Below are 27,708 nucleotides of genomic sequence, written 5' to 3'. Positions count from 1 at the left end.
CCCCTCCCTCCTCCCTCCCTGTCCGGGGCTCGGGGGAGGGGCGGGGGGCGGGTCCCCGGCAAGGCTCCTCCCTCCCTCTTCCGCCCCCTCCCCCTCCCGGGCCTGGTCCGGGGCAGGAGGAAGAGGAAAGGCCGCGAGTTTACCTCGGCGTCGCGGGGCGGGGAGTTCCGCAGGCTTCCCCCGAGAGGAGCCCGGCCGGCGAAGGCGAGGCCGGAAGGGACGTCAGAGGGCGGGAGGAGGAGGAGCGGCCCGCCTTCCTTCCTTTCCTGTCCTCTCTAGGAAGCCAGCTCGGCGCCCCTTAACCCTTCTCTCTCCCGGCTTCGCGCAGGCGCAGAGCTGCTCCATCCGGGGGGAAGAGGCCGCACTTGGGCCCGCAATGGGGCAGAGGGGGGTCTGGGGGGGGCAGATGGGGGCGTCTCTCTTGGGGGCTTCTGGGGGGGCTGCGGGGCAGTGAGCCCTGTCCCAGAAAAAGGGGGCCTGGGCGCGTGTGCGTGGGAAGGGGGAACGCGTGTCCCGGAGGAGGAGCCCCTCTCTCTGCCCGGGGCTGCGGGGCTGCGAAGGGGCGTCTAGGCGGGGGATCGGGGGTCCTGGGGGGCCAGATGGGGGACCCGGGGGCGTCTCTCTTGGGGGGGCTGCGGGGCAGAGCCGTGTCCCAGCAAGAGGGGGTCCGGGGGGGCCTGGCAGGGTGCCGGCCTGGGCGCGTGTGCGTGGGAAGGGGGAACCCGTGTCCCGGAGGAGGAGCCCCTCTCTCTGCCTGGGGCTGCGAAGGGGCGTCTAGGCGGGGGAGAGGGGGTCCTGGGGGGCCAGATGGGGGACCCGGGGCGTCTCTCTTGGGGGGCTGCGAGGCAGAGCCGTGTCCCAGCAAGAGGGGGTCCTGGGGGGGCCCGGGAAGAAGGAGCACTGGGCGCGTGTGCGTGGGAAGGGGGAACCCGTGTCCCGGAGGAGGAGCCCCTCTCTGCCTGGGGCTGCGGGGGAGAACCATGTCTCTGGCACCTGGAGAAAAAGGGGGGCTGGAAATGCCACGGACAACGAAATCACTCAGCGCCCCTTGTATATCAAGCAGCAGGGAAGGACCACACAAAAAGTCCACAGATGAAGTTTTATTCAAACCCAGAAGAGAAAAAGCAGCACTAAGGGCAGTGTCTCAAAGATGCAGCGTAACATCTTTACCTTAGGAAAAGTAATTAAACGTAACAATCGGCAAAGAGGCAGTTAAATGGACTTTCAGTTGCAAGGGGGACAAGGAAGCCCATCACAGCAGGCCTGCGGTGCTAAAAATCAGGAGAAGAGATTTCTGTGCATCTCAAGAGCAACAAGAATGTATTCCTCCCCCCCCCCCTTTGCTTGAGAAGTAAAACTCTGCAAGGGTTTGGCTCCAGGGTCCCTTGAGAGAGAGTTGGTTCCGACTCTCTGAGCAAAGAGGAAGGAAAAGGGGGTCCTGCAAGGAGAGGATATGGGGAAGACCCCCTTTTCTAGGGGTGGGGGAGAGGGATTGGGCTCCCAGGTCAAGAGAGCACCTTGTATCCTGGCACTGAAAAGACACCCCCCCCCCTCTCACACACACTTTGTGGCATCTCCTTTTGGCAAAGGGTCAAAACATAGTTCCAACTTGAAAACCACCTCCAGGACCAGCCCCCCTCAATGGGTTTTGCACTACAACTCCCAACTGGGCCTGCCAGCAGAAGGCAGGGGGGATGGAAACAGCCGCCCAAAAGGTCCAGCCAGCTCCAGAGGCGACCCAAGGCTGCTCTCCAACGGGGCGCTGCTCCAGGCATCCGAGTTGCCCAGTTCAAGGGAGCTGGCGGGACTAAGAACCGGGGTTCCTGAATTGCAGGGGTTGGACTAGATGAGCCTGGAGTGTCCTCTTCCAGGATTCCTCATCTGGCTGCCAATGCCACGGCTGGAATGTCTCCCAAAACTGCCCCCCCTTTCACAAGGAGCTCCCCCCCCCGTGTCTTAAACTACCCTTTGACTGGCAACCATCTCCAATCTCCTTGCTGGACAATCCCAACCAAAGATGCATTAGATTCTCTGAAATCTACTCAGGAGTCCTGTAGTGATTTCATGCTCTTTATTGCAGCTTGTAAAACAGTAATTTAATTGCCCCCAAAACCTCAGGCTTTTATCTACATTATTTACACAATTAGTCCCGTCTGATTGGCTGATTCTGCTTCCCTCCTGGAGCCTGATTGGTCTTTTCCTGCAAGCCAATCAGTTGTTGCATTCTAGGATCCTTCTTGCCTATTGTTCTAGGATCCAAGCTTAGTACATAACCTTCTCCATCCTCCGTGTCCCTGATTCTTAAATAGGCTTTATTTCAAAACAGGGTGGGGGGTAGAGATGGCCTAGTCTTCCAAACAACCCTTTATCCATTAGTTAGTAGACAAGCTTCCCAGTGCAAGGAGAGGAAAGCAGACCTCTGAGCCCAGCCTGGCCCCCCACCAAATCTTGCCCGCATGCCTTGAGGCCCCAGGATGGGCGGAGGAAGGCTTGGGGGGCAGCTGCTGGCTGGGACTTTGATTGGGGCAGAGTGGGGGCACAGGGAGAGGGAGACAGGAAGACCGGCCAGGGGGTGGCACTGGGGGGATTTATTCACACTGGTTTTCTACCCAAAAGCCACCCCCACCCCGGCTGTGGGGAGGGTGGCGCCTCTTCCATGAATCCCTCTTCCACTCCCAGCCACTCCGCTCAAACCTTTGCTAAAATCCTGCTCTCCTCCCTCCTCTCCGTCTCAGAGGCTGGGCTTTCTGTCTCATCTCAAGAACCGCCAAAGCGCCCGCAATTGCCTCTTATCTCCCACCCAAACCGTCCACATCAATCCTAAGCGTCTCCTGTTCTGATTTCCATTTTTTTGTCTTCTTTTCCAGCTTTTCACACCTCCTCCCTTCCTTTCATGGAGATATCTAGTGCTTCTGTTTTCTTTGTCACTGTCTCAGCTTTAGTGGTCAAATTTGTCACCATTTCTATCAATTTGGGCTAATAGCTTCTCCAAATTTTCCTTGATCTCTTTAGTCAGATCCTGTTTCCTGCATTTTTCCTGCTGTCCCTCTTCCTTCTAGCTTGATACCCAACACACATAAACTGTCTAACATAAAATCCAATTTTTCAAATTAAGATTCGAATTAAAACAAATAAACCAAATAATTACTGCGTTTAAAAGGACGGATACAGGGACTTCCGGGTTGGCGCCTCTGGCTATGGCGGAGCTCCCGTTCGGGAGGAACTTGCTCCGTGAAAAACACGGTCTAACCGCCATGGCGAAGGTGGAGACCCATTGAAATCACAAGTGGGAGAAGCTTATGAACCTGGGATTCGGCTGGCACCTTTTGCGCCTCCCCTACTAGCAGGGAAACCGTTTTGGGGATCCGGAGCGACGTGGGGTGAGTGGCACGGTGCTTTGAATCGACTGCTTCTTTCACGGAGTGAAGCCACATTGCTGTTGCCAGAGAGCGCTGACTTTTTCCTGTGGACAATTGGATTTTAAACAACTACCCGGGAGTAGAATGGAAAATTGGACTTTTAAATACCTTAATTTGGCACTGAAGCGGGAAGGTCATAAACAGGAAGTCCGCTTTCCATTTTTGTAAATAGACTGAAGCAAAGACGTTACAAGTTAAAGCCTTTGAAAGCTTTTGGCAAAGGATTAAATTTCCATCGGTTTAAAATACAAAACCCCCCTTGGAAGCAGGAGAAGAGGGGGAAATTTTGGACCTAGTGAGCCTCCAGGAGAGAGTGAAAAATCAAATTACCACTGCTCTGAACCTGGGAACGGGCTGCCAGATGACGTTTGGAGAGAGTGCATTGACAGAACGGATTTGACAGCTAGCTAAATAAGAGTAAGATACTGTTTCCATTGTCCTCCTCTGTGTTTAAAAAAGAGGAAAAGTAACTGAAAATTGAAACTATCTTTAATGCTTGAGTTATGCCTGAAAGAACTGATACAAGTGGAGACTGTTTCCCTCTAGAGGGAGCTGTTGAAACTGTTACAGGAGTGTAACTGGGGGATTTCCAGCTGCAGATAAGGATTCTGAGAACCAGAGATGGACCTTGGACCATTTAAAAATGTTGACAGAAGAGGCCATTGTGACTGTTTTATGTAAGATAAGCTGTTCGCTGGGACAGCTTCACAAGAAGATGGATGACATGACTTTTAAAGTTGATAATTTGGAGCAGAAAGTGACTAATTTGAGTCAAAAAGCGAACACCAACACAGAAATAATTCAGGACTTGGTACAGGAATCCATTTTGGCAGGACAAATGGTGGAGGAGAAGGAGAAAGCTGCTGTTGTTGAACATAAAGTAATACAAACGGGATCCGTGGCTTTACAGAAGCAAATTGAGGACTATAAGTTGAGACCTTTTATAATTGAATCTAGGAAAAGTCAGACTTTGAGAAATGGATCCCAGCTGGGATTAAAGAAGGAAAGTTGGAAAGAGTCCTCTATGCAGGGATTAACTGACTTTTGGGACATGGACTCGGGCCTGGAGGAGATTGAAGTTTTGGGGGCCTTTGGATTTGGAGGAATCTTGAAATATGCCCTGAAATACTTTATGGACTGTAGCCTCAACTATGGAAATTTGGCTGATCAGTTCAGAAGGAAGAAAAGGATTGACAGGTTGGAGTTTCCCCGAGATTTGCTCTTTAGCATTAAAGAAAATGAAGAAGACCTGCAGAAGGGACTTGGAAAAGACTTAAGAGCCTCAGACATAAGATCACCAGGTTGATGGACTTTATGGAGTTGACAGAAAGGACTGGCAGAATCCGAAACCAGGGAGAGGAGATGGTGGAAGAAGATTGGAAAATTTAAAGTTTATATATAGACATATGGTAAAACTAATGAGTGATAGAAAAATGGTGGAATGATTTTTTTATGGGCTTAGCAGAAATGTTATAAGGAGTTAAGCATATATAAGTGTAAGAGCTGCTTCCAGATCCTAGCTCACAGAGGATCACGCTAGCCAGCGGTCACTTTGTAAAAGTCTTTATTGAGTTACAGTTTCCATTCTCAAGCTGCTGCGTGCAGCTCTACGTCTTATGGGTTAGACCGGCGAAGCTCCGTCTGAGTCTCCGCCCCCTGTACACCAGCTAAGTACCCTAGCCTTACTCCACCTTTTCCGCCTGACCGTTCTTCTCTGGGTCCCTCTGCCCCCTGTGGTCTCTTCCTTTCGGGACGCTTCTGACGCTGACCCCCCGGACCCTTCTGTCTCCTTGCGCTGGGCTTTAGGACCTGGCTCCCTTTCCGGGCTGCTTACTGCGCCACCTTCCTGTGTATTTGAACTTGGCGCGCGCGCCCAACCTTCCACTCTCCGCCTGACCGTTGCTTCGCTCTCCGATGGAGGTGTGGCCACTCCTGACTCATGCCCTCCCTCCTGCTGCGAGCTGCCAGAGCTCGGTACCTGGCGCCCTTCCTCTCCACTGCGTTCTGTTGGTGATGCTGGCCCCGATTTCCAACTGCTGCTCTCTGAGCCCCCTCTGGACCCTTCTTCCTGGGGTGTCCCCCTAAGCTCCCCCCTTGCTCTGGCCACTGGCGCTCCTTCCTGTGAATCTTCTGATTCACTGGAAAGACTCGGAGATCTCGGGTCGTCGTCATCACTCATCTTTTCTTCTGCCTCCTCCCCCTCGCTCTCTGTTTCCTCCCTTGCCCTCGCCTCTGCTCCTGAACCCCTGACAATAAGTATTTTAGTTTTAATGGAAAATAAGGTTTCAAAATATGTTATTTACAATATGATAGAAAATGGAGAAAGATGGAAAGGATTTGCTGAAACAATTAATAGAAGTGGAATACAAAAAGGGAGGTGAGAGCAGGTCAAGGAAACAAGGGAATGAAAGATAGAGTATGGAAAAGGGATGATGTATGTTTTTAAATTGTTTTTGTTTTGTTTTATTTAGGGTTAAGGTTAGGGAGTGGGGTTTGTTTAGTTTAGCTTAATGGGTTTAGTTTTGAGTTTAGGTTGTGTTTTGCATTGTTTATATACTGTACTGTATCCCCCCCTCCTTTTTGCTTTCCTCCTTTGTCTTTTTTCTGTTTTTCTCTTCCCTTTTTGTAATCTATAAAAGTAATAAATATTATTTTAAAATAAATAAATAAAAGGACGGATACAAATAGAAATTGTTTCCTCTAGAGAGAGCTTTTGAAACTGTTGCAGGAGTGGAGCTGGGGAATTTTCCAGCTGCAGAGATTAAAGTGTGTGAGAACTAGAGTTTGACCTTGGACAAGAATGTCTACAGAAGAAGCCTTAGTGATTGCATTTTGCAAGATAAATGTTTTATTGGAACAGCTTCATGAGAAGATGGATGTGATGACTATTAAAATTGACAATTTGGGACAAAAAATGACTGATTTGGGACAAGAAGTGAATGTCTATACAGAAACTACTCAGGAATCTATTCAGGAATCCACTTCGACATGGCAAGTTGTGGAGAAGACGAGGGAGAAAGTTGTTGCAGAACCTCAAGTAATACAAGTGGAGAGAGCCCCAGTCTTACAGAGACAATTTGATGAATATAAGCTGTTGCCTTCTATGATTGAATTCAGAGAAAGCCAGTTGAAACACGTCCTGAAATATCTTTTGGACTCTAGTTTTGACTATGGAGAATGGGCTGACCTGACGAGAAGGAATAAAGACATTGTTAGGTTGGAGCTTCCCCGAGATCTACTTCTCAGTGTCAAAGGAAGGAAATTAAGAATAAGATCAGCAGAAGATAAAGTGCATGTATAAATATGAAGAAGATCTGCAGAAGGGACATGGAAAAGAGTTAAGAGCCCCGGACAGAAGATAACCAGGTTGATGGACCATATGGAATTGATAGAAAGGACTGGCAGAATCCGAGACCAGGGAAAAGAGACAGTGGAAGAAGATTGGAAAAAAGTTTAAAATTTATTTATAGAAACATTGTAAAATTAATGAGTGTTAGAAAAATGTTGGAATGAAATTACATGGCTTTAGTAGAAATGTTATAAGGAGTTAAGTACAAATAAGTTTCAGGGTATTAATGGTAAGATAAGGTTAAAATAAATTATGACAATTATATGACAGAAAATAGTGAAAGATGGAAAGGATTTGCTGAAATAATTAATAATTAGAACACAAAAAAGGGAGGTGTGAGGAGGTCGATGAAACAAGTTAATGAAAGACAAAGATATGGAAATATTGGGTGTGTTTTTAATTGTTTTTGCTTTTGCTTTGATGTACTGTGTCTTTTGTTGTTTCTTTTTTATGTTTAGTAATGTATTGATTTGTATTGTTTATTTTTTCTCTCTTTCCTTTTTCTGTAATCTTTAAACTTTTAATAAATATTTTTTTTAAAGTCCTTTTAAGAGCTACAACTGTATTTTTTAAGAGAACTTTAAAAACGAGACTTTCATAAATCCCTCCGATCACACTCTTGGCATTGATATGATTCCTCCCCTGTTTGTATTCTTTGATGAAATGAGATTTCCTTTTTGAAGCTCTTTCCACATTCCTAACACTGATAGGATTCCTCGACTGTGTGTAATTTTTGATGGGCAGCGAGACCTACTTTCCTGGTGAAGCTCTTTCCACATTCCACGCACTGATAGGTTTTTCCCCTGTATGAATTCTACGATGGGAAGTGAGAGTATAGCTGTGACTGAAGCTCTTTCCACACACCAAGCACTGATAGGATTTCTCTTTTGTATGAATTCTTTGATGGGAAGTGAAACTGTGCTTTCTAACGAAGCTCTTTCCACATTCCAAGCACTGATACGGTTTCTCCCCTTTATGATTTCTCTGATGGACAGTTAGACTTTCTTTCCTGGTGAAGCTCTTTCCACATTGCAGGCACTGATGCGGTTTCTCCCCTTTATGATTTCTCTGATGGACAGTTAGACTTTCTTTCCTGGTGAAGCTCTTTCCACATTCCAGGCACTGATAGGGGTTTTCCCCTGTATGAATCCTTTGATGGGAAGTGAGATTGCGGCTGTTACGGAAGCTCTTTCCACATTCCAAGCACTGATAGGGTTTCTCCCCTGTATGAATTCTTTGATGGGAAGTGAAACTGCTTTTTTGACTGAAGCTCTTTCCACATTCCAAGCACTGATACGGTTTCTCCCCTTTATGATTTCTTTGGTGAACAGTTAGACTTTCTTTCCTAGTGAAGCTCTTTCCACATTCCACACACTGATAGGGTTTGTCCCCTGTATGGATCATTTGATGGGAAGTGAGATTGGCACTCCGAGTGAAGCTCTTTCCACATTCCAAGCACTGATAGGGTTTCTCCCCTGTATGAATCCTTTGATGGGAAGTGAGCTTGGCCCTCTCACTGAAGCTCTTTCCACATTCCAAGCACTGATACGGTTTCTCCCCTGTATGAATCCTTTGATGGAAAGTGAGCTTAGCCCTCTGATTGAAGCTCTTTCCACACTCTAAGCAGTGATATGGTTTCTCCCCTGTATGAATTCTTTGATGTGCAGTGAGATGGGAGCTGTGATTGAAGCTCTTTCCACATTCCACGCAGTGATATGGTTTCTCTCCTGTATGAATTCTACGATGGGTAGTGAGATTGTGGCTGTGACAGAAGCTCTTTCCACACTCCAAGCAGTGATAGGGTTTCTCTTTTGTATGAATTCTTTGATGGGCAGTGAAACTCTGTTTCCAGGTGAAGCTCTTCCCACATTCCAAGCACTGATAGGGTTTCTTCTCAAGTGGATTTCTTCGATGGGAAGCGGAATGGGAGCTCTGACTGAAGCCCTCTCCACAGTCTGAATCCTGATATGGCTCCTTCACTGTGTGGATTTCATTGTGGTCTCCCTTGTTCTTCATTTCCAATTCATCCGCACCTGAAACTAAGAGGCAAACGGATTAGAGTCTCGGGAAGAAGTGCAGTCCCAAATTACGGAACACTGCTAATTAATGCTTGGGACAGGGGAAGAACTGCTAAGTTGTTCAGTATGCAGTAGTAAATCTAAACAAATTTTAAGAGCTGGAGAAATATTTGGGAACATTGACTCTGGACTGACTTGGTCATAGTCAGGTGCCTTGTGGTGGGCGATGTAAGAGCAGGGGAATAAAAATGGCAAACGTGAACTTCTTGTCATGTGACAAAGACACATGAGAGCAGAAGCAGCAAAGCAGGCTGGGAAGTTCTGGGACTGCACAATCATTTGGGCCTACTAAAGTTATTCAGGCCTAACTGCTAACTGTTGAGTCACTCTGACATGTGACTTAGCAGCCAATTTCTCTGTGTGTTCTCTGAAAGATTTCAGTCAGAGTCAGTCTGCCTCAGTTGTGAGCAGAGTCAGTATGGAATCTCAGTCAACCTGTTTGGAACCATGTTGTTTATAGAATCATAGAATCATAGAGTTGGAAGAGACCACAAGGGCCATCGAGTCCAACCCCCTGCCAAGCAGGAAACACCATCAGAGCACTCCTGACATATGGTTGTCAAGCCTCTGCTTAAAGACCTCCAAAGAAGGAGACTCCACCACACTCCTTGGCAGCAAATGCCACTGTCAAACAGCTCTTACTGTCAGGAAGTTCTTCCTAATGTTTAGGTGGAATCTTCTTTCTTGTAGTTTGGATCCATTGCTCCGTGTCCGCTTCTCTGGAGCAGCAGAAAACAACCTTTCTCCCTCCTCTATGTGACATCCTTTTATATATTGGAACATGGCTATCATATCACCCCTTAACCTCCTCTTCTCCAGGCTAAACATGCCCAGCTCCCTTAGCTGTTCCTTATAAGGCATCGTTTCCAGGCCTTTGACCATTTTGGTTGCCCTCCTCTGGACACGTTCCAGTTTGTCAGTGTCCTTCTTGAATTGTGGTGCCCAGAACTGGACACAGTACTCCAGGTGAGGTCTGACCAGAGCAGAATACAGTGGCACTATTTCTTCCCTTGATCTAGATGCTATACTCCTATTGATGCAGCCCAGAATTGCATTGGCTTTTTTAGCTGCCGCGTCACACTGTTGGCTCATGTCAAGTTTGTGGTCAACCAAGACTCCTAGATCCTTTTCACATGTACTGCTCTCAAGCCAGGTGTCCCCCATCTTGTATTTGTGCCTCTCATTTTTTTTGCCCAAGTGCAATACTTTACATTTCTCCCTGTTAAAATTCATCTTGTTTGTTTGGGCCCAGTTTTCTAATCTGTCAAGGTCGTTTTGAAGTGTGATCTTGTCCTCTGGGGTGTTAGCCACCCCTCCCAGTTTGGTGTCATCTGCAAATTTGATCAGGATGCCCTTGAGTCCATCATCCAAGTCATTGATAAAGATGTTGAATAAGACCGGGCCCAAGACAGAACCCTGTGGCACCCCACTAGTCACTCTTCTCCAGGATGAAGAGGAACCATTGATGAGCACCCTTTGGGTTCGGTCAGTCCGCCAGTTACAAATCCACTGAGTGGTAGCATAGTCAAGACCGCATTTTACCAGCTTCTTTACAAGAATATCATGGGGCACCTTGTCAAATGCCTTGCTGAAATCAAGGTAGGCTACATCCACTGCGTTCCCTTCATCTACCAGGCTTGTAATTCTGTCAAAAAATGAGATCAGGTTAGTCTGACATGGCTTATTTTTCAGAAATCCATGCTGACTATTGGTGATCACAGCATTCCTTTCTAGGTGCTCACAGACTGTTTGCTTAATGATGTGCTCCAGAATCTTCCCTGGTATTGATGTCAGACTGACTGGGCGGTAATTATTTGGGTCCTCTCTTTTCTCCTTTTTGAAAATAGGGACAACATTTGCCCTGCTCCAGTCTGCCGGGACTTCGCCTGTTCTCCAGGAATTCTCAAAGATGACTGCCAGTGGTTCTGAGATCACATCTGCCAGTTCTTTTAATACTCTTGGATGCAGTTCATCTGGCCCTGGAGACTTGAATACATCTAAACTAGCCAAGTATTCTTGTACTATCTCCTTAGTTATTCTGGGCTGTGTTTTCTTTGCTGAATCATTTGCTCCAAATTCTTCAGGTGCTACTTTTACTTATGAAAAAGTTTATTTTAACTCAGTAAAGCTCTTATTCTTTAAAACTCTGCATTATTAATTTACGCGGCGCGTCACTTCTATGTGCTGAAAAACACTTTTTGTATAATGAATAAAGGTGTGTAGCAGCTGCCAAGTCAGATGGGCAGCGTAAAAATAATAAAATTATCATTATTGTTACTACAGGGTTCACTGCCTGAGATTCAAAAAGTCTGGCTCTGTTTTGGGATGGAGTTTGTTTGGTTCAGTCGTGGAATCTGTGCCATCTCCAATGCCAAGCGACTCTTTGGTCAACCAGAGAGAGACAGAAGCAAGAACAAAAGCAGGAAACTTGACTGAAGCTACTTCAACACCTCAAATCACTCTGAAGCCTACATTTAAGAAGGCCTGGGCAGTTCAGACAGCCTGATTGTGGTTTTAAACGGCAGAACTGGAGAAAGAATATGCACAGGGAAAACAATCAATAGCCATCTATCCAAGGTTTGCTGTGGGAGTGTTAACATCCCAGGTGCTGTGGGTGGCGCTGTTGAGCCCCATCGAAATATCAGAGGTTCGTCACATAGAGAGATGTCTTGAATTACAAAACAGATAGGATGATCCAATAGGGAGCCTTACCGAGAGAGTCCAAGATCCCACGATTCTCCTCCATGACTTCCTTATGGAGAGCTCTCTGGTCAGGATCCAGCAACGCCCACTCCTCGTCTGTGAAATGGACAGCCACATCTTCAAAGCACACTGGACCCTAACAGAACAGGAAAAAGGCTGTCCTCTTAGAGAACATTCACTTGGCTCTGTTGTTTTCTACAGCGGCCAGACCCCTGTCTGCCTTCCTCATCCCTCTCTCCTGCTGCAGCTTCTGCCTCGGAGTCTGGGCTGCTCTCTGCCACAGACTCCCTCTGCTCCCTGAGCCCTCTTCCCTCTCCAGCTTCAGACCCCTCCTCCTCCTCCTCCTCCTCCTCCCAGTCGGCTCCCTCTTCTCTGGCTCCTCCCACCATTCCTCTGCATCCAACTGTGTCCAGCCAGTCTGCATCCAAGCAGTCCTTCCCCACAAGGCTCCTTCCCCCTACCTGATCTGGGTCCACAGCTGCTGCCTCCCCTCCACCACCATGGAAAGATGAAGGAGCAGGTCTTGGTGGCATCATTCCGTCACCTGGGAGAGAACAAGGTAAGTGGAAAGCGTGAGCGCCTGCTTCTCTCAGAGGTGAAACAGTGCATCTCTCAGTACAGATGGGGCTTGTCCAAGTCTCCCCTGCTAGCTTCCGGTTCCGCTCTGCTTTATTTTATTTTTTTTTTTATAATCATATTTATTAAAATTTCCAATAATAACAGAATAGAAAAGATAAAAAAGATAAAGAAGAAAAAGAAAAAGAGAGACTAGTTTAGACCCTTCTTTTCATAGCCTTCTTTCTGGGACTTCCTCCTTCCCCTCCCGACTGTATTCCCCTTTCCCTAAGTTGGTTCCACAAGTTCTCATCCCCAAATTTAAGCCTAATATATTTTACTCATAAACCAATTTAAATTTACACAATCTTAACATCACTCCTCGTCTTATAATAAAACAAAATTTTCCCCCCAAGATCAGCTCTCATTCCTTCCACGAGTTCCCCCTTTCTAAAAAAAGAAAAAACGAAAACATATAGGATCAAAGTTATAAAGGATATAAGATAGAATATATAGAAAAGTTCAAAAAAATTGGTTACAAAGCCTTTGGATTCTAGGATTCCCCCTCCCTTCCCCGGTTTTGATTCCCCATGTCCATTTGTCTATATGTTGTCGGCCTGGAGATCTTAAGTCCACAGCCAAATTTTTCTCAGTCCATCTTGCCGGTTTCTTCAGATTTGGTTGTTTTAATAATATTTAACTTCATAAATCCAGTCTAATAGAGGCCTTTAATTTTCCTTAATCTTTTGTTGCTCCTCCCGTTGTTCTTTCCGTGTCGTATTTAGTCATTCACTCTTTTATTTCTTGTTTTCTCAGGTTTCTGTCTTGTTCAGCTGTCAAAACATTCTTGTTTCAAAACTTAGTGTCTCTACAGAGGTTTGTTATTCAGGGACAAAGACTTACGTCCAGTTCCTTTCTTGCTTCAATAGAAGATTCTATTGTATTATGGTCACCTCTGTAGACAAAATAATATTTCAGTTCTGCAGCTTTCCCAGGAGATAAGACCTATGCACATCCCAGAGTAGTTTTCCACATACGACACTTGTAATGTCCCGAAACCCCTCTAGGGGGATTGCAATAACTTTGTATCCTCTAGTCCAAAAGTCAAATTGTTGTTTCTTTTTCCCGACAGTTTATATCCATATTTATATCAAATTGTAACAAAATTAACCAGCAAAAAACTTGTAGCAAAGTCCTCTTTATATTTTCCAGCTTTGACAGCTCCTTTGACAGCTGTCAAATTCTCCATCTCTCTTCGCCAGGTTCTCCGAATCGCCCCGGTTCCCAGGGGGGGGTTGCCTTTTTCCTCTCACCCTCGACTCTTCTCCTCCAGCACAGTTCTTATAATTCACATCATGGAGTTAGTAATTTTTGTCATCAATAAACTTCTAAATCGATCTTGGTTTCTCAGTCCTTGTTTTAGCATGTTTACAATCAGGGAGGGGACTGACTTCCTTTTTGGATCCCCTCCCGCTCGTGCCAGATCCGGAAAAAAATTTATTTTTTCCTCCTTTTATACCCGGTTGCCCAATTACTCACGGGTTGTTGTTAATTGTCCGAATTTCCTTTGGAAGAAGCCAGCGCTCTCCGCCGGATGGCATGCGGCTGCGCCCGGCAGGGGAAGCGGAGGACTCAAAGCACCACGCCACTCCCCGGCGCCCGATCCGTAGCCTTTAAAAAGGCTCCTTCACGAGCCGGGAGGGCGATAACGGTGCCAGCCGAGTCACCATGTCCACGGGATCCGTTCCCGTGGTTTTTAAGGGTCCCCGCGTTGCCGGCGCGGTAGGACCCGACCCCTGCCGAGCCGACTCCCTCCGGAGCTCGGAGGGAGTCCGCCATTCGGCGATGGCGCTAACCCGGAAGTCTCTGGTTCCGCTCTGCTTTAATGGAGGCAGCGGGAGATCGTTGGAGAAGGAAAAACAAGGATGACTGAGGGTAATTCTCCTTGCAAGTTTCCCCCAGGGACAGGGGGGAACGGGCTTCACTCCCAGTTCGTCTTGGTACCAGGCTCCAGCATGGATTGCGGGAGGCAGGGAGGCGCTGAGTGCAAAAGCCCTTCACCTGCTGAAAACCCTCCTTCGCTGCCATTAAGAAGCAGAGGTTCTCCTGTCACTCAGAGCTCAATTTGGACTAATGTACAGGCATTGCTGGAAGAGATAATAAACTGTGGAATTGAACCAGCTGCAGTAAAAGTCTTCCCACCTGAGTACATTTGGACTCATTTGTACCCATTTCATATAATAGTTGTGCAAAAATACATCTCCCCCCCGAGCTCTGGGCTCCAGGTATCTTCCCCCAAAAGATGTAAAGAACTCATAGTTTCGAAACCAAGAGAATGTGACAAAACGGGGGAGAAAACACTCCTTCCTCCTTACCCAGAGGCCTCACTCTGGCATCCAACGGAGTCTTCTCTGCCTCAGAAGAATCAAGACCCATTTCTGCCAAAAGATCCTTCCTCTGAAAGAGCAACAAGGATTCAAAACAGAGAATGGGGAGAAGGGTTAGAGAAGGAATGGCAGAGGCAAGCGCTTTCGGGGGACAGATGTGAAAGCTGCTTCCTGCTTCTGCTAGACTGGTGTCTGGGGTTGGCTGCCAGGACCATGAAACATTGGTCCTCAAGGATCTTCACTGGCTCCCAGAACGTTTCCCAGCACAATTCAAAGTGTTGGCCTCAAAGGCCCACTATACCCAAAGGAGCATCTCCATGAACTGAGGTCCAGTTCCGAGGGTCTTATGCTGATTCCCTCACTGTGATAAGTGAAGTTACAGGGAAGCAGGCAGAAGACCTTCTCCACAGTGGCCCCCACCCTGGGGAATGCCCTCCCATCAGGTGAGAAGGAGATAAGAAAATGCATAACTTTTAGAAGACATCTGATATCTTATTATGTTTTTACAGTGGTACCTCGCAAGACGAATGCCTCGCAAGACAAAAAACTCGCTAGACGAAAGGGTTTTTTGTTTTTTGAGCTGCTTCGCAAGATGGAAACGTCTTGCAAGTTTGTTTCCTTTTTCTTAACACTGTTAATACAGTTGTGACTTGACTTCGAGGAGCAACTCATAGAACATGGTGTGGTAGCCTTTTTTGAGGTTTTTAAAGACTTTGGTGATTTTTGAAGCTTTTCCAAAACTTTCCCGACACCATGCTTCGCACGACGAAAAAAATCATAAGACGACAAAACTCGCGGAACGAATTAATTTCGTCTTGCGAGTCACCACTATAGATGTGCTGGAAGGTACCCAGCCACATGAGTGTCATAAATAATAATAATAATAATAATAATAATAATAATAATCTGTCCAAAAAAGGATGGGCCATTAGGAAATGATTTGGGAATACTCTCCCTCCTCTTTGGAGCCCCTTGGGAGATCCAGAGGAAAGTCTCTCTCACCTGCTGCTCTGCCTGCTTCCTCTCCTCTGCCTGACTCAGGAGGAAACCTTCGGCCAGGGCCACCGCCTGGGAACTGGTCTCCGCTCCGCATTCCCTCACCCAGATCTCCATCTCCAGAGGAAGGACAGCCAGGAACTGCTCCAAGATCACCAGGTCCAGCATCTCAGCTTTCGTGTGCCTTTCTGGCTTCAGCCATTGATGGCAAAGGTGGTAGAGTTGGCTGCAAACTTCTCGGGGTCCTTTGGCCTCCTGGCAGCAGAACTGCCTGAGCTGCTGGCTCTGCACCTCTGAGCAAGGGGTGTCCTCCTCACCCAGTTCCTTCTTCACAGAGTTTTCCCAGAATTCCCCACTGTTCCCCGTTTCCATGGCATGGCCTCTTCCTGCTTCAGGGCCAGCTGAGTCTTGCTCATCCATCTAGGCTCTCCGGAAATCTCCAAGAGATCGGAAGGAGTCCCTTGGTCCTCTGCCAAGTTCTAATGCAAGGTGCAGCAAATCCTATGAATCAAACACATCCTTCTATTGTAAGATCAAAGCACAGCCAAGAGAAGAAGAATGTTCCCTGAGGAAGCATGGGGAGAGGAGGAGGAAGAAGTCATAACTGTGAATGACAAGTGAGTGTAATCTGGAGCGAAGGCAATAGTGGGGGTCCCTCCCAACCCCACTTCATAGTCCAGAGCTTCGCCCCAACCCAGCCATATCTGCTTGGGTGGCTTGGTGAGCAGCAGGGCCCATGTCTAGCTCCAGCCACCGTCCCTTTGGCACAGACAGGATGTGGCCATGGGACTTCCTGCTCTGGATCCGAGGGGACGGTGGCAAGGCCCTCTGGGTGGAACTGCCCTGGAAGACGCCTTGGAAACTGGCCCCAAATGCAGCGGTTGGGTTCTCAACTGGGTTCCCTCTTTTACTAATGGCATTTCTATCCCACCTTTTCTCCAACAGGCTCCAGGTGGTGTCCGGGACTGAACCCAAGAGGAATGCTGGAGACCCCCTTCCCTCCTCCTGAACCTTCCCGAGAAGAGGAGGACAGTATAAATTTACAACAGTGGTTTGCAGAAGGTCATAGTTCAGAGGCTGCAGAGGGGAGAAGCTGGGAAATATTGGGAGAGGAGCAGCAGGAGGAAGCAGCAGCACCAGGGGAGAGACAGTTGACAGACTCTGTGTCTTCAGAAAGCATTCCTGACCCTCCTTCTCCCAGGACCCAGCGTGCATTGAGAGTAGGAGAACAGGAAGCACAGATCAGCCGACGCAGGGATGACGTAGAAGAGGAGAGACAGAGGGGTGGGACTTTACTCAGAACAACGCCATTACTGCAATGAAGAGGCGCTGTTCAAAGTCTCTCTCTGTAAATATTGAATAAAGGACTCGGCAGGAACTCTTCTTGCTGTCTACTTCTTGGCTGGCCACTGGGGGGGGGGATGGGATTCCCTGAAGCCTGACAGGTGGCATCTACCCCTCCTCACTGAAGACCCACGAAAATCCTTTGGCATACATGTAGTTCCTGTTTTAAATACCTGCACTGGTTGCCAGTTCATTTCTGGGCCTAAGTTCATCAACAGACCAACACTTTATATTGTTTAGTTGGCAATGGAAGAGGAGAAAGGCCCATGACTCACCCTTAATCGAAGCACAACCACAAGGGCTTTGCCATGGGGAATGCTCTCTCTTCACTCTGTTCTGTTTCCCCTTTATTTTTGGTCGCGTTCAAACCAATTCATTAACCCAAAAGTCATACGCTGACCACTGACAATGAACCTGATGTCGCAAATTTATTATGCTGCTTTTGTGACATACAAATGGCATGAGAAGACTTGCTTTATTTAATTCTATTCTTTATTATACCTATGATCCTTCTTTATAAAACCCAATAAAAAGTTTTTCAAAAAACAAGAGGAAACAACACGCGCGCACACACACACACACACAGACACACACACAGGCTCCATCTGTGTGGCATCTGATATGTTAGCAGGCTTTAAATTAATCACCAGAAAAGGAAAAGGTTATCAAAGAATATGAGAGGAGAAGACCAGAAGGTTTTGGGGGAGGAAACAGGGGTTCAAACGGAAAACAAAATATTTGTGTGTTCCTGTGACAAATACCAATTTATGGTGTTTCAAAATAATCATGTGCTGAAATCAGAGCCTATGTCCAGATGGGGGAGGCAGAAATATTTCTCTCATTTTTTATGGCAGGGAAAATGCCAAGCTAAAATTAAGGTTATTGCCAGATGCCAAGGGAAGCGAAGGAGGACGTGACCCTCCTTTCTGCTTGGGCGCTTCTTCAGATTCCTGGATTTCATCCTGCATAAAGAGATATGGGGGGGGGGTCCTGGATGCCCCCCTTCGCCCCTCTCCTTCCAGACCTGAGCAACATCTCTTGCCAGAAAGGAAGATAAGGGGCGACAGAAGAAAGGGAGCCCCTCCCCCCCGGAAGCGGAGTTGGCGAAGGAGACCCCCCCCCGTCCAGCTCCCCCTCGGGCCTGGAAACTCCCGGGAAGGCGGGGCCCAGAGACCCTCCCTTCCGGGCCCCCCCACCCCTCCCTCCTCCCTCCCTGTCCGGGGCTCGGGGGAGGGGCGGGGGGCGGGTCCCCGGCAAGGCTCCTCCCTCCCTCTTCCGCCCCCTCCCCCTCCCGGGCCTGGTCCGGGGCAGGAGGAAGAGGAAAGGCCGTGATTTTACCTCAGCGCCGCGGGGCAGGGAGTTCCGCAGGCTTCCCCCGAGAGGAGCCCGGCCGGCGAAGGAGAGGCCGGAAGGGACGTCAGAGAGGAGGGGGAGGAGGAGGAGCGGCCCGCCTTCCTTCCTTCCCTGTCCTCTCTAGGAAGCCAGCTCGGCGCCCCTTCCTTAACCCTTCTCTCTCCCGGCGTCGCGCAGGCGCAGGGCTGCTCCAAGGGGGGGGGCAGAGAAGCAGCGCAGGCGCAGGGCTGCTCGTCGCGGGGCGGGGAGTTCCCCAGGCTTCCCCCGAGAGGAGACCCACCCGAGCCCAGTGGCCGGCGAAGGCGAGGCCGGAAGGGACGTCAGAGGGGGAGGAGCGGCCCGCCTTCCTTTCCGGTCCTCTCTAGGAAGCCAGCTCGGCGCCCCTTAACCCTTCTCTCTCCCGGCGTCGCGCAGGCGCAGGGCTGCTCCAAGGGGGGGGGGCAGAGAAGAAGCAGGACCCAGAACCCGGGACTGGGCGCGTGTGCGTGTGAAGGGGGAACCCGTGTCCGGGAGGAGGAGCCCGTCTCTCTGCCTGGGGCTGCGCAGGGGCGGGGGAGCGGGGAGCCTTCCAGGGGGGGGGCAGATGGGGGACCCGGGGGTGTCTCTCTTGGGGGCTCCTGGGAGGGTCCGGGAAGGAGCACTGGGCGCGTGTGCGTGGGAAGGGGGAACCCGTGTCCCGGAGGAGGAGCCCCTCTCTGCCTGGGGCTGCGGGGGAGAACCCTGTCTCTGGCACCTGGAGAAAAAAGGGGGCTGGAAATGCCACGGGCAAGGAAATCACTCAGCGCCCCTTGTATATCAAGCAGCAGGGAAGGACCACACAAAAAGTCCACAGATGAAGTTTTATTCAAACCCAGAAGAGAAAAAGCAGCACTGTGCAGTGTCTCAAAGATGCAGCGTAACATCTTTACCTTAGGAAAAGTAATTAAACGTAACAATCGGCAAAGAGGCAGTTAAATGGGCTTTTTCAGTGGCAGGGGGACAAGGAAGCCCATCACAGCAGGAGAAGAGATTTCTGTACATCTCAAGTGCAACAAGACAAGAATGTATTCCTCCCCCCCCCCTTTGCTTGAGAAGTAAAACTCTGCAAGGGTTTGGCTCCAGGGTCCCTTGAGAGAGAGTTGGCTCCGACTCCCTGAGCAAAGAGGAAGGAAAAGGGGGTCCTGCAAGGAGAGGATGAGGGGAAGACCCCCTTTTCTAGGGGTGGGGGAGAGGGATTGGGCTCCCAGGTCAAGAGAGCACCTTGTATCCTGGCACTGAAAAGACACCCCCCCCCTCACACACACACACTTTGTGGCATCTCCTTTTGGCCAAGGGTCAAAACATAGTTCCAACTTGAAAACCACCTCCAGGACCAGCCCCCCTCAATGGGCTTTGGACTACAACTCCCAACCGGGCCTGCCAGCAGAAGGCAGGGGGGATGGAAACAGCCGTCCAAAAGGTCCAGCCAGCTCCAGAGGCGACCCAAGGCTGCTCTACAACGGGGCGTGGCTCCAGGCATCTGAGTTGCCCAGTTCTAGGGAGCTGGCGGGACTAAGAACCGGGGTTCCTGAATCGCAGGGGTTGGACTAGATGAGGCTGGAGTGTCCTCTTCCAGGATTCCTCATCTGGCTGCCAATGCCACGGCTGGAATGTCTCCCAAAACTGCCCCCCCCTTTCACAAGGAGCTCTCCCCCCCCCCCTGTGTCTTAAACTACCCTTTGACTGGCAACCATCTCCAATCTGCTTCCTGGACAATCCCAACCAAAGATGCATTAGATTCTCTGAAATCTACTCAGGAGTCCTGTAGTGATTTCATGCTCTTTATTGCCGCTTGTAAAACAGTGATTTAATTGCCCCCAAACCTCAGGCTTTTGTATACATTATTTACACAATTAGTCTCGTCTGATTGGCTAATTCTGCTTCCCTCCTGGAGCCTGATTGGTCTTTTCCTGCAGGCCAATCAGTTGTTGCATTCTAGGATCCTACTTGCCTTTTGTTCAAGAATCCAAGCTTAGTACATAACCCCCCTCCCCTCTAGGTTCCCGCAGTGCCCAGAAGGTTAGCATTCATAGTCGTTGAATTATGCCGGTCACCTTTTGACAACATTTCTTGGAGTTTTATGAAGAAGAATCTACATGGGATGGGGGTAGGCCAAGGATTTGAGAATGGTATGGGTGCAATATATTCTGAACAAAAGGCAAAGTTAATTGTAAATAATGTGGTTACGGAAGAATTTAAGATAGAAAAAGGGACACGACAGGGGTGCCCAATTTCCCCATTGCTGTTTATATCAGTCCTGGAGGTTTTGCTAAATATGATCAGAAGGGACCAGCTGGTTAAAGGGGTACAGGTCGGAGCCAAACAGTACAAATTGAGGGCCTTCGCAGATGACTTGGTACTTACTTTACAAGAGCCAGAAACTAGTACGAAAAGGGTTTTAGAATTAATTCAAGAATTTGGTCAAGTTGCAGGATTTAAGTTGAACAAACAAAAAACTAAAGTATTGGAGAAAAACTTAACAGTTACTGAAAGGGAGCGGTTCCAGAATGAAACAGGATTAACTGTGGCAAAGGTGAAATACTTGGGGATTAATATGACATCCAAGAATGTGAATTTATTTAAAGAAAGACAATTATGAGAAATGCTGGACAGAAGTAAAAAAAGATCTAGAAATATGGTCAAATTTGAAGCTTTCCTTGTTAGGCCGAATTGCTGTTATTAAGATGAATGTTTTGCCTAGAATGTTGTTTTTATTCCAAACATTGCAAATTGTGGACAAGATGGATTGTTTCAAGAGGTGGCAGAGAAGATATTTCAAAGTTTGTCTGGCAGGGCAAAAAACCCAGAATAAAATTTAAGATTTTAACTGACGCAAAGGAAAGAGGGGGATTCGCCCTGCCGGACTTAAAACTGTACTATGAATCAGCAGCTTTCTGCTGGTTGAAAGACTGGCTACTTCTTGAGAACACAGACATCTTAGATTTGGAAGGGTTTAATAATTTTTCGGATGGCATGCATATATATGGTATGACAAGGTGAAAGCTCATAAAGTTTTTAAAAATCATATTGTCAGGAAAGCATTATATAATGTTTGGATTAGATATAAAGATTTGTTGGAAAATAAAACCCCAAGGTGGTTGTTGCCAATGGAGGCTAAAGCCGTGAAAAAGCTTAACATGGAGGCCAAATGGCCAAAATACTGGGAAATTTTGGAACAAGAGGGTGATAAACTGAAATTACAGAGTTATGAGAAATTGAAGCCTAAAGTACGAGATTGGCTCCATTATTATCAAATAATGGAGGTGTGTAAACAGGACAGGAAAATTGGCTTCCAGGTGGAGAAATCAAAACTAGAAACAGAACTGTTAGAACCCAATACTAAGAATTTGTCAAGAATGTATAACTTGTTGCTGAAATGGAATACACAAGATGAAACTGTTAAATCAGCCATGATTAAGTGGGCACAAGACATTGGTCATAATATTATGTTTGCTGACTGGGAACAGTTGTGGACCACCGGTATAAAATTTACGGCATGTAATGCCTTAAGAGAGAATATTATGAAAATGATTTACAGGTGGTACATGACCCCAGTCAAGCCTGCAAAAATCTACCATTTGCCCGATAATAAAGGTTGGAAATGTAATGAAACTGAAGGTACTTTTTACCACCTTTGGTGGACGTGCCCAAAGATTAAGGCTTTCTGGGAAATGATATATAATTGTCAGGGAACTGCCATCAGAGGAACGGGAGAAGGAGAGGGTCTCTGATTCTGCAGGGGAAGGTCCAAGCGCTAGAGGGAGACTCAGCTGGGAAGAAGGGGAAGAGAATGAGTGTAACGCCAGGGATCAGGGAGAGCAACGGGACAGGGAGGTGCAGGGGCTCCAGGACTCTTCATTGGAAGTTAGCGAGGAGAGCCCAAGCACCCCACTGCCCACGCCCACCCTGCGCAGGAGACTCCCGCGCAGTGAGAGACGGAAACGATTGGGCGTCAAACAACTCTTATGTTGGCAACGCTTTAAGAAACGCCCACAGACAGATTCTACGAGTGACTAAGGGCAGCCACGCTAAGATGGGCTGCGCAGTCCGGAGGGTTTAACCAGGCAATCCGATGCTCAAACGGAGCAGGATTACGCACGAGTAACTCCCAACCACTACAATAATGAAATGAAAAAGGTACTTAAATGTACGTTTCCCAAGAAACCAGAGGCCTTTCTCTTGGGCATTGTCAGCCAATTGGTGTTAAAGAAAGATAGGACTTTTTTATGTATGCTACTACAGCAGCAAGAATTATCATCGCAAAGTATTGGAAGACACAGGATCTACCCACTCTGGAAGAATGGCAGATCAAGGTGATAGACTATATGGGACTGGCTGAAATGAGACCAGGGGAAAGAGACGGCGGAAGAAGATTGGAAGAAATTCAAAATTTATCTTAAGAAATATTGTAAAATTAATGAGTGCTAAAATGTTGAGGTTATAGAAAAAAGGGGATTACAGCTGCAAAAGATTAAGTAAAAGAAAAGAACAAGGGAAAATTAGATAAACTTAAGGGGGAGGATTTGCTGAAACAAATTTGGAAATTGGGATGCAGAAAGGGGAGGTATGGGGAAGTCGGTGAAGTAAGGTTTAAGAAAAAAGGATTTGAAATTATACATGTTTGTTTATGTGTTTGTTTGTTTGTATTGTGTATTGTTTGTGTTTATATAAATTGTGAAAAACCAATAATTTTTTTTATAAAAAAGCAAACCGTCCACATCAATCCTACGTCTCCTGTTCTGATTTCCATTTTTGGTCTTCCAGCTTTTCAGACTTCTCCTCCCTTCCTTTCATGGAGATATCTAGTGCTTCTGTTTTGTTTGTCAGTGTCTCTACTTTAGTGGTCAAATTTGTCACCATTTAATGATTTTTATCAATTCGGGCTAATAGCTTCTCCAAATTTAACACAGGCCTGGTGTTAACTGTTTTTGAACTGCCATATTCAAAATCTCCCTCTCCCTTGTTCTCAAAGCAGCCTATTTTCCAGCAGCACCTTTTCAGTTTGTCAAGGTCACAGAATAACTCTTTCCTAAGAGATCCTGTTTCCTGCAGTTTTCCAGCCCTCCCTCTTCCTTCCAGCCTGATACCCAATAACACATAAGATGTTTAACATAAAATCCAATTTCTTAAATTAAGATTCGAGTTAAACAAATAAAGCAAATAATTACTTTAAGAGAGGAACCATAAAACAGAAAAAAGAAAGAATGTGTCCAAGAGGACCTAGCAATTTAGGTGTCCAGATAAGAGTGGTTGTCTTGCAGGAATCCAATTCTCTTTAAGTGGCTCAGAGTAGAAGAAATATTTTCCTTCAAAGAGAAACAAACTTGTCGAAGCCTGTCTTGATTTTAGCGTTTTCAGCCAGCTCTAAGTCCTTTTAAGAGCTACAACTGTATTTTTTTAGAGAACTTTAAAAATTAGACTTTCATAAATCCCTCCTATCACACTCTTCGCATTGATATGATTCCTCCCCTGTATGTATTCTTTGATGAAATGAGATTTCCACATTCCTAACACTGATATGATTCCTCAACTGTGTGTAATTTTTGATGGGCAGTGAGACCTACTTTCCTGGTGAAGCTCTTTCCACATTCCAGGCACTGAAAGGGGTTTTCTCCTGTATGAATCCTTTGATGGGAAGTGAAACTTATTTTCCAGGTGAAGCTCTTTCCACATTCCAAGCACTGATAGGGTTTCTCCCCTGTATGAATTCTTTGATGGGAAGTGAGATTGGCGCTGTTAATGAATCTCTTTCCACATTCCAGGCACTGAAATGGGTTTTCTCCTGTATGAATTCTTTGATGGGAAGTGAGACTTTCTTTCCTGGTGAAGCTCTTTCCACATTCCAGGCACTGAAATGGGTTTTCTCCTGTATGAATTCTTTGATGGACAGTGAGACTTTCTTTCCTGGTGAAGCTCTTTCCACATTCCAGGCACTGAAAGGGGTTTTCTCCTGTATGAATCCTTTGATGGGAAGTGAAACTTATTTTCCAGGTGAAGCTCTTTCCACATTCCAAGCACTGATAGGGTTTCTCCCCTGTATGAATTCTTTGATGCGAAGTGAGATTGGCGCTGTTAATGAATCTCTTTCCACATTCCACACACTGATACGGTTTTTCCCCTGTATGGATTATTTTATGGGAAGCTAAACGCAGTTTCCAGTTGAAGCTCTTTCCACATTCCACGCACTGATATGGTTTCTCCCCTGTATGGATTCTTTGATGGGAAGTGAGACTTTCTTTCCTGGTGAATCTCTTTCCACATTCCAGGCACTGAAAGGGGTTTTCTCCTGTATGAATTCTTTGATGGACAGTGAGACTTTCTTTCCTGGTGAAGCTCTTTCCACATTCCAGGCACTGAAAGGGGTTTTCTCCTGTATGAATCCTTTGATGGGAAGTGAAACTTATTTTCCAAGTGAAGCTCTTTCCACATTCCAAGCACTTAAAGGGTTTCTCCCCTGTATGAATTCTTTGATGGGAAGTGAGATCGTAGCTGTGATTGAAACTCTTTCCACATTCCATGCACGGATAGGGGTTTTCCCCCGTATGAATTCTTTGATGGGAAGTGAAGCTTATTTTCCAGGTGAATGTCTTTCCACATTCCACGCACTGATAGGGTTTCTCCCCTGTATGAATCCTTTGATGGGAAGTGAGATGGGAGCCCTGACTGAAGCTCTTTCCACATTCCACGCACTGATAGGGTTTTTCTCTTGTGTGAATTCTACGATGGGAAGTGAAACTGCTCTTTTGACTGAAGCTCTTTCCACATTCCACGCACTGATACGGTTTCTCCGCTGTATGATTTCTCTGATGGGAAGTGAGATCGGCACTCCGAATGAAGCTCTTTCCACATTCCAAGCACTGATACGGTTTCTCCCCTGTATGATTTCTCTGATGCACAGTTAGACTTTTTTTCCAGGTGAAGCTCTTTCCACATTCCAAGCACTGATACGGTTTCTCCCCTGTATGAATTCTTTGATGAACAGTTAGATGTTCTTTCCTGGTGAAGCTCTTTCCACATTCTACACACTGATAGGGTTCGTCCCCTGTATGAATTCTTTGATGGGAAGTGAAATGGGTACTCTGAGTGAAGCTCTTTCCACATTCCACGCACTGATAGGGTTTTTCCCCTTTATGAATTCCACGATGGGAAGTGAAACTGCTGTTTTGACTGAAGCTCTTTCCACATTCCAAGCAGTGATATGGTTTCTCCCCTGTATGAATCCTTTGATGGGAAGTGAGATTGCGGCTGTTACGGAAGCTCTTTCCACATTCCACACACTGATAGGGTTTCTCCCCTGTATGAATTCTTTGATGGGAAGTGATACTGCTTTTTTGACTGAAGCTCTTTCCACATTCCAAGCACTGATAGGGTTTCTCCCCTGTATGGATTCTTTGATGAGAAGTGAGCTTAGCCCTCTGATTGAAGCTCTTTCCACATTCCAAGCACTGATAGGGTTTCTCCCCTGTATGGATTCTTTGATGGGAAGTGAGCTTAGCCCTCTGATTGAAGCTCTTTCCACATTCCAAGCACTGATAGGGTTTTTCCCCTGTATGAATTCTTTGATGTGCAGTGAGATGGGAGCTGTGTCTGAAGCTCTTTCCACATTCCACACAGTGATATGGTTTCTCTCCTGTATGAATTCTACGATGGCAAGTGAGATTGTGACTGTGACTGAAGCTCTTTCCACACTCCAAGCAGTGATAGGGTTTCTCTTTTGTATGAATTCTTTGATGGGCAGCCAAACTCTGTTTCCAGGTGAAGCTTTTTCCACATTCCAAGCACTGATAGGGTTTCTTCTCAATGGGATTTCTTTGATGGGAAGTGGAATGGGAGCTCTGACTGAAGCCCTCTCCACAGTCTGAATCCTGATATGGCTCCACCACTCTGTGGATTTCTTTGTGGTCTCCCTTGTTCTTCATTTCCAATTCATCACGACCTGAAACAAAGAGGCAAACGGATTAGAGTCTCGGGAAGAAGTGCAGTCCCAAATTACGGAACAATGCTAATTAATGCTTGGGACAGGGGAAGAACAGAAGCGAGTTAGATGTTATAACATTCCTTTTGTTCTGTAAAAATGTCTAGTTTCGTATACAAATCAAGTTGAATATTAGATGTTTTCTCTCTCAGGTTTTTAAAAGTACAGCTTAACCTGGTAATGTCATTTTGTTCAAATTTAAATATGCATCTGTACTATCTTCATAAATAAAATGTGCTTTTATTGAAAAAGGTGGCCAAGGCGGGAAAGTTTGCTGTTAAAATTAAGATATATTCAATATGCTAAGTTGTTCAGTATGCAGTAATAAATCTAAACAAATGTTAAGAGCTGGAGAAATATTTGGGAACATTGACTCTGGACTGACTTGGTCAGTCAGCTGCCTTGTGGTGGGTGATGTAAGAGCAGGGGAATAAAAATGGGAAACATTAACTTCTTGTCATGCGACAAAGACACATGAGAGCAGAAGCAGCAAAGCAGGCTGGGAAGTGCTGGGACTGCACAATCATTTGGGCCTACTAAAGTTATTCAGGCCTAACTGCTAACTGTTGAGTCACTCTGACATGTGACTTAGCAGCCATTTTCTCTGTGTGTTCTCTGAAAGATTTCAGTCAGAGTCAGTCTGCCTCAGTTGTGAGCAGAGTCAGTATGGAATCTCAGTCAACCTGTTTGGAACCATGTTGTTTATGAAGAAGTTTATTTTAACTCAGTAAAGCTGTTATTCTTTAAAACTCTGCATTATTAATTTACGTTTCGTGCCAGGTCATGGGGCCCAGTGTTTTATGGATGGCAAATCGCTAAAGCTGGAGAATCAGGGTGATGTTGGTGAGGACCTCAAAGGGACTGAAGGTCCAGTGGTGAGGCCATGTACCAAAGAAGCAGACCCGGTGCAACAAGGAGCAGAAGCCACGTCAGCTCAGCAACCTGCGGTTTATTAATCTTGGCAACACTGCCCAGATGGAACATCTGAATGGTAAGAACTACCTGACTTGGGCTCTCAAGCTTGAACTGGTTCTAAAACGTGATAGACTTTGGTCCTGTGTGGAAACTGGTTTGAATCCACAACCCTCTGAGAAGGAAAGTGAAGAAGATGATAGAGCCCGAGCGCACATTTTGTTGGCTCTAGAGGAATCACAGGTCCTGCACATTGCAGAATTGGACTCTGCCAAACAATATTTGGATCGTCTACGTCAGATACACCTGTCTGACAGTGCTGGTTCAATAATTGGACTAACTAGGAGACTGTATAGAACAGTGCTGCCTGAAGGCGGATATTTAACTACACACCTCCAGACATTGCACATGTAATTCAGTAAAGCTCTTATTCTTTAAAACTCTGCATTATTAATTTATGCTGTGCATCACTTCTATGTGCTGAAAAACACTTTTCGTATATTGAACATACGTGTGTAGCAGCTGCCAAATTTAAATGTCTTTAGTGGCTAAAAATTTAATTATGATGTGCATCACCTTAAACCAATTTGGATGTTTTCTTAAATTCTCGACATCACAG

The 27,708-nt window shown here is 46.7% G+C and overlaps 2 protein-coding genes and 1 long non-coding RNA gene across 4 annotated transcripts in view; all 3 read right to left on the bottom strand.

The window, feature by feature from the left end:
* The window catches only part of LOC309537027, a 52,730-nt gene that overhangs the window by 8,548 nt on the left and 16,474 nt on the right, over positions 1-27,708 (bottom strand). The window lies entirely within an intron of this gene.
* On the bottom strand, positions 1,086-26,459 carry LOC309536762 (uncharacterized protein). Its single transcript, XM_082231043.1, has 2 exons — positions 22,977-26,459; positions 1,086-2,877 (listed from the first exon to the last, which is right to left on the bottom strand). Exon 1 carries the CDS (start codon positions 26,119-26,121, stop codon positions 23,710-23,712), a length of 2,412 nt encoding a protein of 803 aa, XP_082087169.1. The 5' UTR covers positions 26,122-26,459; the 3' UTR covers positions 1,086-2,877; positions 22,977-23,709.
* Positions 6,741-27,708, bottom strand: part of LOC309536786 (uncharacterized protein) — a 44,925-nt gene continuing 23,957 nt past the window's right edge. Inside the window, exons 1-6 of one of the 2 annotated variants that reach the window (XM_082231100.1) lie at positions 18,170-18,222; positions 15,494-15,988; positions 14,480-14,561; positions 12,011-12,093; positions 11,559-11,685; positions 6,741-8,807 (exon numbers count right to left, since the gene is read on the bottom strand). In XM_082231100.1, coding sequence (XP_082087226.1) covers positions 7,519-8,807; positions 11,559-11,685; positions 12,011-12,093; positions 14,480-14,561; positions 15,494-15,907 — 1,995 coding nt within the window. In that variant the 5' untranslated portion in view covers positions 15,908-15,988; positions 18,170-18,222 and the 3' untranslated portion in view covers positions 6,741-7,518. Of the gene's footprint in view, positions 8,808-11,558; positions 11,686-12,010; positions 12,094-14,479; positions 14,562-15,493; positions 15,989-18,169; positions 18,223-27,708 lie in introns of those variants that run through there. The other variant, XM_082231101.1, reaches the window with a different exon arrangement.

This window comes from Podarcis vaucheri (genome assembly GCF_965113315.1).
Source record: "Podarcis vaucheri genome assembly, chromosome: 7".
In the NCBI taxonomy this organism is placed as follows: Eukaryota; Metazoa; Chordata; class Lepidosauria; order Squamata; family Lacertidae; genus Podarcis; species Podarcis vaucheri.
Note: the sequence above shows the minus strand (reverse complement) of the source record. Positions and strands in the feature narration are given on the sequence as shown.